Source organism: Apodemus sylvaticus, chromosome 10, assembly GCF_947179515.1.
Source record: "Apodemus sylvaticus chromosome 10, mApoSyl1.1, whole genome shotgun sequence".
Taxonomy (NCBI): domain Eukaryota; kingdom Metazoa; phylum Chordata; class Mammalia; order Rodentia; family Muridae; genus Apodemus; species Apodemus sylvaticus.
Genome location: NC_067481.1, coordinates 36,589,479 through 36,606,049, shown reverse-complemented (window position 1 = coordinate 36,606,049; position 16,571 = coordinate 36,589,479). Strand labels below are relative to the sequence as shown.

The following is a 16,571-nucleotide window of genomic DNA, read 5'->3' as shown; positions in this document are numbered from 1 at the left end:
AAACTCCCCATCTCAGGAACCACAGTGTATATAAATAAAACGACTCCTGGGACAAAGAAGTAATCAAGGCATGAGACAGCACGGCTGGCCCAGAACCAGAATTCTCGTGTGTTTGCTTGATTGTTGTTTACATGCGTTTCTTCCCTCAAAATGGGAATAACTCAACATTAACGGTCCCTACATGGAAAATGATTTTTGCTTTTCCCTAGTAGCAGTAATAACTCATTATCAATGGTCCCTTCCAGGGAGAAAAAATTTGGGGCAAGCTAAACTTCTAACACAAAACAAATCACAACTAAGGCAGAAAGCACTAAGCACTAAGCTGACTGACATCCCAGCGATGTCAGTCAGTCATTCTATGGAGGATGGTCTCTACTTTTGTTTCTCTAATTAACACTTACATGAATTTAATTCATAATTCTGAACTATATCATCGAGTATACTCATCTGTTTATCACTACTGGGGGTTTGGCTCAGTTCTTGAAATTGCTTTCTGAAAACTCTAAGTTAAATTCTATAAAACTGTAATACCTGAAACAGAAGAAAGGATAGAAATAATAGAAATAATAATAGTTCAAAGAAATAATCTCTTAGTGATACAGCCTACACAAGTGTTAACTGAGTCTTTGGTTTTGGAGAATGTCAATACAGAAATAAGGCCCTTGAAAGTTCAGCAGGCTCCTTACAGGAATGGCTGGTTATAAAGTAGGAAACAGATTTCAGTCCCCCCCCCCAAAAAAAAATCAGAATTATATGCCATTCTAAGTGGCTTTACTAGACTTTAATGAATCCCTTAGTATAATTACTGGTTTTAAATATGCAGAAGGGGTTGTATTGCATATTAAAACTGTTGAACTTATTCCTGATAATTCAGGATTAACCTTGCTATTCATGCAACTGCATCAAACAATTGTTGAAAGATCTAACCCACTCTGAGCTGTTTTTAAAACAAAAGTGGGATGTGAAGGCTCCCAGGGCTAGACTGCATACATCATAACTAACTTTAATTTTTTAAATGCTAATGAAGGAGGGACAACAGCAGCTAAAAGGCATTGGACTGTGGGAAACTGCTGAGTCAGCCTGTGTACTGCAAGGATGCTTTGACATTAGAACAGAGACCAGCACAGGTGTTAAGATGTGGCCTGCTGTTATGGTTATGTTTCTACAGGAGACCAAAGTTACGGATACCATCAATAACTTTGTTCTCCGCTCTGCTGTCTGTGGTAACTGCACAGGTAACAGGGACCAATCTTACATATCAGGCCCACATCCCCAATCCTCCAATTAACACAGGAGTAAGCTGGGGAGACTTGAGTGTCCTTTCCATGGTTAGTGCATCTTCTTGGCTACCTGATCCTTATCACCACCCAGAACCTGCTAAAGGCCTATGGAGGAGGGTAAGGAAATTATAAATTATACCGCCGGAGTACAATTTCAGATGTGGTTATCTACAGTTAATACTGCCCAAGACTTTCATATTTTTTTATATGACCCATGCCTTTGGTTTTCAGGGATATGACATTAATGCTACTATTTTCCATACATCTGCCACTTAGTGAGGTATGTGTTACCAACAAGGAATCCGACTGGATACACTGGCAACGATGTCCGTGCTTGTTACCATCTCCCATGGAGAAGTCATTGATTGGACTCCTCATGGCTTCCTTCAGTTCTCACTCAGAATTGAGATGGTAGGATAGTTCCCTCAGAAATCCGTTCTACCCTTAATATTAACTCAATGGCATGGAATTGGGATGTCAAGTCCTCTATTAAAATTTAGCAATTCAGTTCAGATTTGTAGAAATTAGCAAGTGCTTCTTAAAGCATGGGAAGGATGGTTAAACATTAATGAGGGTAAGTATGCTTTATCTTTTAGATAGTGTACCATTCCTTATCTGTTCCGGAAAGGGCCTGTACAATGGCACCCTAATAACTGCAGCATCACTTGTGAACACTGTACTCTTTATGCCTGTTAATCCCGTTCCTTAAACATAACTTCTGAAAGTTTATACATTCTCAGAGCACAGGCGGCAGTCTGGATACCGACAGGCTGTTGAGGCCATGACAAGACTCACTGTGATGATTCTAGTGCAGAAGCTCTCTGTAAAAGTGTTAAGAAGAACTCGCCAGATGACTGCACTGATTATTATTGTAGTTATGGGATTACCACACTAACTGCCACTTCTGCTACAGCTGGACTGGTGCTTCATAACGAAATTCAAACTGCTGGTTTTATTAGAGACTGGTATAGGCATTCTACAGAACTTTGGACTCAACAGAATAAAACAGAGTTAATGTGATAGCTGATTTGAGATAAGCTGGGATACTAATGGGAGATTCAGTTAGGGAATGAAATATAAGTGTGACTGGAATGTTACATCTTACCATATTACATGTTAATGACAACCAACCATTCTCAAGTGATTTATGATTTAAAGCAAGAAATGAAGGGCATTTTCTCAAAAGGCTGATGTGACAGGAATGGATGCTGTGGAAAGCCTTGAAGATGCTTTAGCCTCATTTAATCATAGGCACCATTTTAATGCATTTCTTATTCAAGTGAAAATTTCTGAGTGGAGCGTATATGGTGCTTGCTGCCAAGCCTGGCGATTATTTCCCAGGACACACATGATCTCTCCACGCACAGACATGACCACCTACCCCTAGTCTCCATGACAAATAAATGTAAGATAAATAATAAAGTCCCTGAGAACAAAGCTAAGAGATACAGCACAGATCAAAATGAAAGAAACCAAGTATTGGGTGACTAGCTGGAGTCAGCCATGATGAAGGTATATAACTCCCGGGCTTTTTAGTCATGAACTTAAGTTCATCGGTGAGTTCATTCTGTATTTACTGTCTTAAAAAATCTTGAGATGGCCCATGCTGAGGTATGAATATCTCCAAGTTTGAGGCCAGCCTGGTCTATAGAGTGAGGTCCAGGACAGCCAGGGACATACAGAGAAAGCCTGTCTCAAAGCAACCAGAACCAAACATGGCAACAAACTGCAATTTTGGGATGGGTATCTAGCACTTCTGAGTTTAAACTGATCAGACTACATAGATCATAAAAACAAAAAAACAAACCAAAAGAACCTACATTTAAAAAAGGAAAGCTTCTTGGGGGGCTGGAGAGATGGCTCAGTAGTTAAGAGCCCTGGCTGGCCTGAAACTCATTACATGGACCAAGCTAGTCTTAAATTCTGAGAGCCAACTGCCTCTGCCTCCTGAGTGCTGGGATTACAGGCGTGCACCATTACCACCTGGCTCTGTGTATTAAAAAAAAAAAAAAAAAAAAAGGAAAAGGACAAAATAATTCCCTTATTCAACACTGTTCTGATAATGCTGTCAGTCACAGTACAGATGCATTTCCCATGCATCCTCTGGGATAGATGTAGGGTCAGGGCTTCAAGTTGACCTGACCCATACTTGACAGTGCTTTTCTCTGAGACTTTCCCTTTGATGCTCATAGAGAAGCCTGGCTTTTCCCTGAAGAGACAGTACAAACAGGATCTGCAATGGTATCCAATCTCCTCTTGTGGTGTGTCTGAGGACAGGTACAGTATACTCACACAAATTTCTTAAATGACACAACGTTTTTGTAATCCTAGCACTCAGGAGACTGAGGCAGGAGGATTGTTGTGACTTCACAGGCAACCTATGCCACAGTTGGTCTGAAGGCGCAACAATGCCATTTTAAGAAATGTAGAAGTTGTCGGGCGGTGTAATCCCAGCACTTGGGAGGCAGAGGCAGGTGGATTTCTGAGTTCGAGGCCAGCCTGGCCTACAGAGTGAGTTCCAGGATACCTTGTCTCGAAAAACAAAACAAAAAACAAAACAAACAAAACAAAACAAAACAAAACAAAAAAAGAAATGTAGAAGTTGGGCTAGAGAGATGACTCAGCAGTTAAGAGCATGGACTGCTCTTCTAGAGGTCCTGAGTTCAATTCCAAGCAACCACATGGTGGCTCACAACCATCTGCAATGGTATCCTCTTGTGGTGTGTCTGAGGACAGGTACAGTATACTCACACATAAAATAAATCTTTAAAAAAAAATGTGCCGGGCATGGTGGTACACTCCTGTAATCCCAGCACTTGGGAGGCAGAGGCAGGTGGATTTCTGAGTTCGAGGCCAGCCTGGTCTACAGAGTGAGTTCCAGAACAGCTAGAGCTACACAGAGAAACCCTGTCTCAAAAAAAAACCAAAAAAAAAAAAAAAAAAAAAAAAAAAAGTAATTGCTCAAAAAAAAGTAGAAGTCAAAATACACAAAGAGAAGCAAAGAGAGGGGTGGAACAGGGGTCATGTGTGTATCTGGATTTGACAACATTTAGTGATTTAATGTCACATTCACTTATGGTATTCTATCTAGTAAATCTATTTTTTAATTTTAAAATCTATTTATGCACACATGTGTGGTGTTGGTTCTCATGAAGCTGGTGTAGAAGTGTCCCACATGGGTGCTGGAAACCAAAACCTGGTTCTCTGGAAGAGCAATAAGCACTTTTAACTGCTGGGCTATCTCTACACCCCCTATATTTTATTTCTTGCCTTAAGATAATTTAAACTGATTTGTTCCTAACAACTTAAAACTTGTTACAACACTCTTGCTTAGTGTTTAAAGCAGCAGCTACTGGCTGCAAGGAGCTGCTTAAACTTTTAAGTTTCATATCAACCAGCTCCTTGGGAAGAGGGTAGGATTGGTCAGCCTGGGCAGAGGCAGGTCAGAGCCGCTGTGACCCTGTAAGCATGACTGCCAGAGCAGCAAAGGTAACGACAAAAGCCGAGACTCAGAAAGGGGAAAGCACTGAGGGGACAAGGTGATGCTCTCTGCTGCCTTCTGAAAGCAGAGGGACTCGCAGCCAGGCAGGAAAAGCACACGTGGCACAGGAGGCGGGGACGCTGGAACTTTGTGTCCGCCTCTCTCCAGCCTGCCCTTTGCCAGTCTGCACAGTGCCTGAATAATGCTCACAAGTCCCAGCATTCCCTTCGCCCTGCAGTGGGTCCTTGTGTGCTTCCTCTCCTTCAAGTGGCCTCCTCCCACCATCCCTGGGCACTCTCGGGATTTATCCCTTCCCAATTATTTTTTTGTTCCTGTGGGCCACACTCCAAAGTAGCTTTGTAATCTAAAAAACCACTACCACAACAACAAAACCCCTATTTTTTAGATTTATTATTTATGTGTGTGGGTTTTTTTTTTTTTTTGCCTGCATGTATTTGTATGCATACCACATGCATGTCTGGGGCTCTCAGAGCTCAGAGGATATCTGATCTGAAACCGGAGTCACAATTTGTTGCAAGCCATCACGTAAGCACTGGGAACTGAACTTCAGTCTTCTTCTGCAAGAGCACCAAGCACTTAAAACAACTGAGCCATCTCTTTTTAACTCCGTTTCTCAGTTGTGCTAGCCATATCTCAAACTCAACTAACACACGTGGCTATAGGCTGTCTCGTATCACAACACAGAAATACAGATTGTTCCAGGTGCTGCGGAAGGCTCTATTTGGACAGTGATGTAAACATGGAAAATGACCGTTCAGATGAATTGTCATGAAGCAATAGATATTCATACCCAAATAAGAGATACACAAGGGACACGGGAAAAGGTCAAATGGACAAACCTTAGCTTAGACAAACAAACGATACCCACAGCTGGGCGTCACACACATCCCAGCACGCAGGAGCTGAGGAAGCAGGAGCACAGCGAACAGAGGGAACAGAGATCAAAGGGCCAGCAAGACGGCTCAGCAGGGTCTAAACCCTTGGCTGGTTGGAGCGTGATGTGTAGACAAGGCTTGGGGAGCTGCCCACCCCTGCCTGGCCAAAACTCTGAATAGTCTAAAATCAATTATGAGTTAAATGCAATAGAGATGAAAAGTTTTATTTTCATTTTTGTTTTTATTCTTGGGTTTGGTGACCCAACCCTTTCATCCCAGTACCCAAGAAGACAGAGGCAATTGGTTTTCAGAGAGTTTGAAGCTAGTTTGGTCTACAAATTAAGCCCTTGTCTCAAAAACAACACCACCAACAACAAAAAACTCCAACAAAACAAAACAAAACAAAAAACCAACAATAAAAATCAAAATAGCAAAACAAAAAAACTTTAAAAAAGTTTCCTTACATTTGTCTGAAATCTGAGTCTCTGCCATTATTCCTCAGCAGTAGTCAGGCAACTGCTCAGCGGGAAGAGAGGACCGTCTGTGAGCACTGGCCAGGTAAGGTGGAAACAGTGTCAAGTTCTAGCTTGGTCACTTACTCGATATGTGACCTTGATCAAGTTAATCTCCTCAGTGACTTCAATTTCCTTCTCGGTAAGGGAAGACTGGGCTAGCCAGCTTCAGTTCGGAGATCTCTCCACATTCATAAGTTTAAGACTTTATAAGGAAACAGGGTCTCAGGTAACTCATTTGCGGTCTCCCTGCCCTCCCCAACCCAACGCCAAGCTGGGATTATAAAGGCTTATGCCTCGTGTTGTTTGTTCAGGGCTGGGCAAGCACTCTACAGGCTGAGCGACATTCCTAATCCCAAAGGCTTTTTTTTTCTTTAACGTTTGTGGAGTCTTGCCAGGTATGATGCACTGTGGAGGCAGAAGCTCATGGAAGTCTGTGAATTTGAGATCAGCCTGGTCTATACAGTGAGTCCTATACCAGAAAATGATGATGATGATGGTGATGATGATGATAATAATAATAACAATAATAATAATAAATGTGTGGAGTTTGACAGTGATCTATGGAGGAAATGAAAAGTAAAAACACTCAATTACTATTTTCAGCACTTAACAGAGCTATGGGCTTGGTGTCACATGCCTTTAGTCCCAGTTCTCAGGAGGAAGAGTCAAGTAGCTCTCTGTGAGTATGAGACCAGCCTACACTACACAGTGAGTTCCAGGACAGCCAGGGCTGTTACAGCAAAACCCTGTCTCAAAGAACCAAAAGACACTAACGCACACTGAGCAGAGCTTCAGAGTGGCTAGGCAAGTCCTCTACACGGAGCCTCTGGGAAGGACTCGGCTCTCTCTCCTTGTGAGGTGAGGTTGCAGTGACCTGCCAGGCTGACCTGGAACTCTCTCCTTGCCTAGGCTTGCCCCTGAGATATTCCTGCTGAGCCCACTGTGTGGCAGATGCAGCTACTACTTTACCTCTTTACCCTCATAACTTCACATCTTTACCCTCATAAATCCAATCTAGTATTGACAGAGACTCAGAATGTATAATATAAATTTCAAGAATGAAAAGAACATTTCCTCAAACCAATGTAGAATTAAAGATATTTAAGTGAAGACAAATCAAACTAATGTTTGATTAAAACATACTTTACAAAAATAGGCGACTTTTCATTTTTGAGACAAAGTCTCACTGTGGTCCTAGCCGGCCTGGTACTCAAAGACATTTGCCAGCCTCAGCCCCACAAGCACTGGGATTAGAGGTATTGGTCACCACACCTAGAAACTTTCAGGGTTTTTTTTTTTTTTTTCTGACTTCTATTTACCTTTCTTTTGCTCTCTGAGCCCACCCTGCCTTTGGCTAAAGAGTATTTTAATATTTGTTTTTACATATCTGTGTATGCCTGGGTGTGCACTACTTTCGTGCAGGAGCCTTTGGAGGTTGGAAGGGGGCATCACAGCCTCTGGAAGTGAGGTTGTATGTAGTCATGTGGGTGTTGAGAACTGAATCCAGGTTCTCTGTCAGAGCAGCAAGAGCGCTTAACTGCTGAGCCATCTCTTCAGCCCCAACTTTTGCAAATTTTGAGAAAGAATCCGACTTTGTATTCCAATCTGGCAGCGTACTTGTGGTGATTCACCTGCCTCAATCCCCAGTGCTGGGATTACAGGTGTGCGTCACTAAACCTGGCCTTCAATTCCATCGCAACAGGGGCTTTACCCCTGAGCCCTACGTCCAGCTCTGTATGGGCTTATTTAAAATCTATCTCACGTGGTACTCATGGTATTTTAAAAATGTATGAATAAATTCCCTTGAGGCCTGTGAGAGGGCCCAGAAGCCACCAAGCCTGACCACTTTAGTTCAATACTTCATGGTGAAAGAAGAGAACTGCTGGCCGGTGGTGGTGCACGCCTGTAATCCCAGCACCTGGGAGGAAGAGGTAGGTGGATTTCTGAGTTGGAAGCTAGCCTGATCTACAGAGTGAGTTCCAGGACAGCCAGGGCTACACAGAGAAACCCTGTCTCAAACAAACAAACAAACAAACAAACAAAAAACCAAACCAAAAAAAAAAGGGGAGAGAACTGAGTGTCACAAGTTATCTCCTGATCTCTGCATGCATACCATTATCAAGCTTCTCACTCTCACTCACTCACAAACACACACACACACACACACACACACACACACACACACACACAAATCGACAGATGACTGACAGCCTATACAAGGCAGAAATATCTTCAAATTATATAACTGACAAGGCTTAATATTCACGGTATAAGCTACTCAGAAGCTGGGCCTGGTGGAGCACAGAGGAAATGAATATGTTTGGTTTGAGGCCAGCCTTGGCTACATGGTGAATCCCAGGTCAGTCTGGGCTGCAGAGCGGGGCTGTATCTGTGGGCTGGCAAGGGCTGTGGGTAAAGGCAATTACCACCAAGGCTGATAATAATAACCTGAGCTTGAACCCAGAACCTACAGGGCGTGAGGAGAGCACCGAACAACTGTCCTCTCGGGTCTACAAGCTCACTATGGAGCCATAGTGTGTGCACTAATGGCACAGGCGCACGGGTGTGTGCACAGACACACATGCGCAGATATAAACGAACAAACGCTGGATCGGCTAAGTGCTCTCCTCTCCAAAAGGCCCTTTCTATTTATTTCTCCTTTATTATATGTATAACAGACAACTACTATAAGGAGTGGCAATGCTACCAAACTTCAGATATTAGGAGTATAAAAAGAAAGAAAAGAAGAGAAGAGAAGAGAAGAGAAGAGAAAAAAGAAAAGAAAAGGAAAGGAAAGGAAAGGAAAGGAAAGGAAAGAAAAGAAAAGTACAAAGCAATCAGGCATGGTGGCTTGTTTCTATAACCCTCAGCACTCTGAAGGGCTGCGGCAGAAAGACTGCTGTGAGTTAGAGGCCAGCCTGAGATACACAGTGAATCTGAGGCCAGCTGAGGTAATGACTGAGACTATCTCAAGACACAAACCCTGCTCACCACCCTAGCCCCACCAAAATATAAAGTATCTCCAGGAAGCTAAATTCATATAATTATTAGAGTATTCAGGCTTCCATTAGTTATCAAGTGAATTTAAGCACAGTGACACAGTTAAATCTTTGGGCCAATCAGTCTCAGAATCAGATAGTCATCAACTAAGGTTTTAGATTTGTAGGTCAGAGGTTAGGTTACAGGGCAATACCATTAGCAAAAAAAAAAACTAGTGTGATTCTCAGCATAAGAGAATACACTTTCATGTCAGTGTTTAAACCATAAAAAAGATGTGTTACCTCTCTGAAATGGGACGTCCAGTTTGCAAAGGTAAGGTGGGAGCTCCTTTAAAGATACAAAACAAAACAGAACACAACAGAAAACAGTTAGCTCTCAAAACCAAAAAGGGCTTCAGTGTCTCAAATTACGGCAAAGATTTCTTTAAAAAAAAAAAAAAACATAGCATACTTTTAAACACAGCATCCTCTGCACTTCCAGAGGCAAATACATGGTATAATTACTTATACGACAGGTACAAGAATTCTGAACTACTTAAATTTATATATATTAACGTTTTGCCTCTTTAGTTACTCAAAAGCACACATGTGTGAATAAAGTAAGCTTTGAAGGTAAGAGGTGTTGGATGCCCTAGAACTGGATAACACTGGGGCTGGGAACTGAACTCAGACCTGCTGCAAGAGCAGTATATGCTCTTAACTGCTGAGCCATCTCTCTGGGCCCTAAATAATAATAATAACAATAACAACAACAACAACAATAACAACAATAATAATTACTACTACTATTATTACTATTATTATGCTTTTAATTAATTTTGGGTTTTTTTGGCTTTTTGGTTTTTTGGCTTTTGGTTTTTTTGAGATGGGATTTCTCTGTATAGCCCTGGTTGTCTGGGAACTCACTCTGTAGACCAGGCTGGCCTCGAACTCAGAAATCCGCCTGCCTCTGCCTCCCAGAGTGCTGGGATTATAGGCATGCGCCACCACGGCCCAGCCGATAATGGTTAATTTTATCAAAAGATTTATAGCAGTAATTTTGGGGCTGGGGATGTAGCACAGCTGACAGAGCACTCTTGCACGAGGCCCTGGGTTCTATCCTAGCCTCTATGTAAACTGGGCACAGTTGTGTGTGCCTATAGAGCCAGCATTTGGGAAAGTGAAAGCAGACTTATCAGAAGTTCAAGGTCCTCCTCAGTTACACAGGGAGTGCTCTGCATCTGAACTGCACAGTCTCTCAGGACACCAAGACACAGCAGCATCTTTTCCTTTTACAGTTAGTTGAATCCCTGTCATTCCTTAGGAACTTAGCTGTTTGGATTTTGTCCCCTTTTTTTCTGTCCCATTTTGAAAGTATTTTGCTGGCATGTGTGTCTGTGTGCCACTTACTTGCCCAGTACCTATAGAGGGCAGAAAAGTGTGTCAGATCCTCTGAAACTGGAGTTACACACAGCTATGAGCTCCCATTCAGGTACTGGGAATGAAACTGGGGTCCTCTGGAAGAACAGCCAGTGCTCTCAACCACAAAGCCACTTCTCTAGCCCGTCTGTCTGTTTGTGTTTGTTTGAGACAGGATCCCAGAGTGGCTTCAAGTCTTTGACATGCCTCCTGCCACCCAAGTGCCAGTGTTAAGGCTGTGGGCCACTACACCAGCTTAATCATTGTTTTCAAAAGTTATTTATGAAGTGACATCTGGCTCTTTTCTGCCTTAAAAATATCACCCACAAATATAATGATGTTAGTTTGTTTTTACTTACACAGTATTTGAGATCAGAGACGTTTACGTTGACCCCGGTTGACCTCTTCAGATTTGCGTCATGCGACACTACAACTTGCTCATCTTTTGTGATATGGCAGTCCAGTTCTAACATGTCCGTCCCGATGGTAACTGCACTGAAGACACAAAGAAAATGGCACACTGAAGCCCTGTAAACATGTACTTTATAAACGAGTACTTTACATGTGTCAGGTATGAAAATTCTGATTTTAAAATCCAAAGCATCCCATGAGACGGAAATAGTCCAACCACACTTATCATCATTTATCAATGAGATGTTGTAATCTTATAATAAAAAGTTATTAAAATGGTGTGACTCATAATAGGCAAATCATGTTGTCCCTTCATAGGCAGCTATGGTCAATCCTGACATTTCAAGACAATGGGAAAAATACTTGACCAGAAACTAATTTGGGTAACAGTTCCTGATACCTTTGTGTACTCTTTTTTTTGGGGGGGGGTTGGTTTTTTGCGTTTGGTTTTTTAGAGACAGGGTTTCTCTGTGTAGCTCTGGCTGTCCTGGAACTCACTCTGTAGACCAGGCTGGCCTGGAACTCAGAAATCCACCTGCCTCTGCCTCCCAGAGTGCTGGGATTACAGGCGTGCACCACCATCGCCTGGCCTGACTTTCTTCTTGTGGCCTGTATTTCCACACATATCAAATAAAAGTATCAAGATTTAAGACAAAGTGGCTGCTTTTATCATCTTGATTAAACATATTTTTAGGGTGGTCTTGTGGTATATTCCTGGAATCCCAGCCCCTTGGGAGGAGGAGGCAGGAAGATTACAGAATGAGAATAAAAATAAACCAACAATGTATTCTAAAGAAAGGAAGATCTGGGAAGAGACAGTAAAGGAATAGACCAGCCAGGTGAGCTGGAGCACATCTGGAATCCCAGCACACAGTTCTAGCAGGTCAAGATGCTCAAGGTCATCCCCAGCTACGTAGGATGAAGGTTCAAGGCCAACTACTTAGGCTACATGATATCCTGTCTTAAAAAAAAAAGAGCAGAAAATTAAAAGAAAGAGAAAGGAATGAATGAATGACTTTGGAAAGTAATACATGAACAAAAGAAGATTGTCAGAGATATAACAATACAAATACGTAAAGACCCCAGAGATGAAATTCAATCACAAAGCTAAGTGTAACAACAGAAGGCTTCAGAGCCACAGCCAAGAGTCTCGGGTGAGACTGTGCACAGTAGAGCTTCTCAGTAATAAGGAATGACAAATGCCTACCAAGTATATAAGCAGACATTCAACAGCAAAACTCACAAAGGAAAGAAGCTAGCTATAGTAGCTCACTTGTGAAGCTGAGGCAGGAGCCTGCTTTCAATGAGGCTCCATCCTAGGATACACAGTGCTGGGAGCATACTAGAGACCCTGTCTCAAAAGAGACAGAGGGAGGAGGAGAGGGAGGGAGAGAGAGAGAGGAGAAGGAGGAGAAAGAGGAGGAAGAAGGAAGGAGGGGAGGAGAGAGAGGGAGGCAGGGAGGGAGAGAGAGGTAGGCAGGGACGGAGGGAGGTACTAGGCTTGGTGATGTACATCTGTAATCTCAGCACCTACATCCTAAAAACAGGATTAGAAGTTCAAGGCCAGTTTCAACTACAAGGCAAGTAGAGATCAGTCTTGGTTATATGCGACCTTCACACACACACACACGAGAGTCAGGGCACTGACTTATTTTGTCTATATGCCGTATTATATTTCCAGGTATTGTAACATAACTTGCTTCTTTCTCCTGCCCACGCATATAAGTATCTCATAGTCCTCTGGGTATTTACCTATGTGGCCCAGTTTAATAACCCAGTTTTATTAGCTCTAAGAATCAGGTTTTGCAGGGCGTGGTGGTACAGGACTGGGACCTTCGCGCTGGGAGGTGGAGGAAGGAGAGTCAGTTTGGAGTTACTCTTGGACACATGTTCATTCAAGGGCAGCCTAGCCCATGAGAAGCTGTTTTAACAAGGACTCCGTTCACTCTGCATTCTCGCAGTAGCTCTCCAGTCTTAGGCTCTCTGCTCACCACAAAGGACGGCTGTCTCCTTTACCAGTCCTCGGCTAACGTCCTGCTTGTTCTTGGGGTACACTGCTCGATTCTATTTTAGACCAACTAGTGAGACTTATGAGTATCATCGCCTATGCAAGATGTCAGAGAATGAGGGATAGGAGGGAAAAAAACCCTGCTCTGCCACACTTGTAACCTACAGGAGAAGGTGTCTGTGGTCGCATGTTACAAGCCACACAGAAGGATGTCTCACCAACCGTGATTTTTTTTTTCTTTTTACAAATCTTCACCCGGAGGCTGGCTTGCTTTTTCTTTCTTTCTTTCTTTCTTTCTTTCTTTCTTTCTTTCTTTCTTTCTTTCTTTCTTTCTTTCTTTCTTTTTTTTTTTTTTTTTTTTTTTTTTGGATTTGGTTTTTTTTTTTCCGAGCCAGGGTTTCTCTGTGTAGCCCTGGCTGTCCTGGAACTCACTCTGTAGACCAGGCTGGCCTGGAACTCAGAAATCCTCCTGCCTCTGCCTCCCAGAGTGCTGGGATTATAGGCATGCGCCACCACTGCCTGGCTCTGACTCTACCTACTGAGTGCTGGAACTAAAGGCATGCACCACCACTGCTGGCTGAGACACCATTTCTAATCCTCAGGGCAAGAGCAAAGATCACCCTCCCAGGAAACTCAGGAGTTGTGTACAGTGGCAGGCTGCACTTTAGCTGAAGCGAACTACTGACTGGAGAAGTGGAGCTCAGGCAGAGGGGTCTGTATACAGGGGAATTCCAATATATTTGGCTATACTCCTGGCTGAGATGCTATCACTCAAGTTCCTGGTTCCCCAAACTCTGGCAGCAGAGCCACAAACTGAGGATCAAGTTTCTCTTGAAGTCACTCCTATCACCATCACCATATAACTCTGGCTGTCCGGGAGTCACGCAGCTTGCTTGTTTCCCCAGTGCCAGGAAGTAGGGCGTGAGCCACCTCTGAGAAGAAAAATAATCTATAAGATGTCACTGAATGGTGAAGAGCAGAAACTTAGAGCAAATTCTGCTGGGAGTACCTTGGCCATGGCGTACGTGCTTAGCATGCAGGAAGCTCTGGCTTCAATCTCAGCACAACAGACAAGCACACCCTGATTAACTCTGGCGACACAGAAAATGTTTCCAAATCGCCTAGGAGTAGGAGACCACCCAGGTCAACGGAGAGAGATGCCCACCCCACCTTAAAAATGGCTTAAAATTACATTAGAATTTTTTTTTTCTCATTAAGTATGACTAGGTAAAAATCTTCCTCTCCCTGGCCTTGCTTCATAACTCATTTTGGTATTCAGAGAGAGAAAAACAGGCTGATAGTAAACATCAGCTCTGAGACAATGAACAAGGGCTCCATGCATTGTCTTTGCAGCTTCTACTACTACCACAAAGCCTTGAAAAGGCCTCTGTTTGAAATATGAATCCAATATAAACAAAACCAAGAACCCATCTTATTAAAAAATAACATCAGCACACAGAGGATCCCAAGAAAGAACCCCGATGGCAGGAACCTGCTCAACAGAAACTGCTGGGCACAAAGATGCAGTCTCTCCCTGAGCAGCAGCCAGGGTAACAGTTGTCTCACTTGCTCTGTCTGCATTGGACCAATTAGCACCACATACTCTGTCCCTTGTCACAGATGTCTGCTTCTAGCTCTGAACACTGAGTCTCTTTGGACTACTTTTCCAATTATACAGAAGCCAAATACTCTTTGTAATATTTCAAAATATACAAAAGGCATTTTATAGAAACAGCTATCCCGAGTGAGCGTCACATATACGCTGTGTCCCTCTGTGAGTCCTCATCAGTTCAGTGACAGGCTGTAAACAGAGAGGGCCTTCCTGTGTACTCACTGCTGGAAGGCTGTCATGGTGTTCTCCAGGTTTTCTCCAGCACCTGTGGAAACATGGAAGGTAAAGTTCATTTACTGGTCATGTTGAACATTCTGTTTCTCCAGGAATGAGAATGAACCTTTTTTTTTTTTTTTTTTTTTTTTTTTTTTTTTTAGTGTGTGTGGATATGTGTGTGGGGGGGGGAGTGAGGTGGGTGGAATCCTGTTTTTTAGTTTTGTTTTCTTTTAATGATCAAGCATGTATTTAAGGATTTCAGATAATGGTTTCTTCTTTGTCCATGGAGGTCACTGATGTTTCTACTGAGCTAAAGCAAGCACTTTTACCCTCAGAGCTCTCTCTCCAGCCCCAATTTTCAGGTTTGGGGGATGGCTTTTTGGGGGGCTGGGGAATACATCTCAGTTAATAGATTGCCTAACTTGTAGAAAGTCCTGGATTCAAGTTCCAGTACTCTATAGTAACTATAAATTAGGCATGGTGACCCATGTCTATAGTCCCAGAACGTGGAAGGCAAAGACAGGCCAGGAGTTGGAGGGCAGCCTGGGCTACAGCATACAGTCTTTACAAACAAACAAACAAACAAACAAACAAAGCTAGCCCCCTTTAAACGAGCTGCTGTCTAATTCAGTTATCACTTCGGCCCACAACTCTTCCTCTCATTTGAGCTTCTTTTATCTCCACCTGGATCACAGGCAAACTTAAAACTTTAAAGTTCCCCCCCCCCTCCGCCTTGAGATCTTTGATATCTAATTTTTAAAACAGTTTATTTTAGGATCCATTTTGGAAAAAATAACTTTTCAATTGCTGGCATGCTAGTAAGGGCTATTAGCGTTATAATATAAGGAGCTATAAGGACCTCCCTCACAGGGCCCTGAGGCAGGACGGGAGGCCTCATTTCCACTCAGCCTGGCTACCCCAGGCAGCGCATGGCATTCATCCATGGCGACCGCAAGGTGTTCAGATTCTATAAATCCAAATGTCATAAAAACCTTAATACGCGCAAGCTTTTCAGGTCAGGTGGCCTTCCAGAGAGCAGCTCCACAGAGCTCAGGAGGCAGAGGCAGGTGGATCTCTGTGAGTTAGAGACACCAGTTTGATCTACAAAGAGAGTTCCAAGACAGCCAGGGCTACACAGAAAAAATGTCCCTCAACAACAACAAGAAACTCACTAAGTAGCTTAGGCTGGCCCTCAGATTCTTAGTAATCCTGCCTTAGCATGCATGAGCTATCAGATCCAGCATGAATAAGAAAATCCATAAGTGATACAGACTTTTAAAAACTGCACTTAAGGACTGGAGAGATTGCTTAGATGGCTTAGTAGTTAAGAACACTAACTGCGGGGCTAAAAAGATGGCTCAGTGGTTAGGAGCACTGACTGCTCTTCTGAAGGTCATGAGTTCAAATCCCAGCAACTATATGGTGGCACAACCATTTGTAATGAGATCCGATGCCGTCTTCTGGTGTCTGAAGACAGCTACAGTGTACTTACATATACTAAATAACTAAATCTTAAAAAAAAAAAAAAAAAAAAAAGAAATCTAACTGCTTTTCCAGTGGTCCTGAGTTCAATTCCCAGTAGACATATGGTGGCTCACAACCATCTACAATGGGGTCTGATGCCCTCTCCTGGCATGCAGGTTTACATGCAGATAGAGCACTCATATACATAAAATAAATGAATCTTTAGGGGGAAAAACCCTGTGCTTACACGATAGTGGAGAACACATGACTACTAACACATTTTGAACATGA

At 42.9% G+C, this 16,571-nt stretch overlaps 1 protein-coding gene across 2 annotated transcripts in view; it reads right to left on the bottom strand.

Annotated features, from left to right (window-relative positions):
- The window catches only part of Gdpd1 (glycerophosphodiester phosphodiesterase domain containing 1), a 36,546-nt gene that overhangs the window by 11,848 nt on the left and 8,127 nt on the right, over window positions 1–16,571 (bottom strand). For both annotated transcript variants that reach the window (XM_052197672.1, XM_052197673.1), the window contains exons 2-4: window positions 14,823–14,865; window positions 10,929–11,064; window positions 9,454–9,499 (exon numbers count right to left, since the gene is read on the bottom strand). In XM_052197672.1, the coding sequence (XP_052053632.1) occupies window positions 9,454–9,499; window positions 10,929–11,064; window positions 14,823–14,865 (225 nt within the window). The remainder of the gene's footprint in view (window positions 1–9,453; window positions 9,500–10,928; window positions 11,065–14,822; window positions 14,866–16,571) is intronic.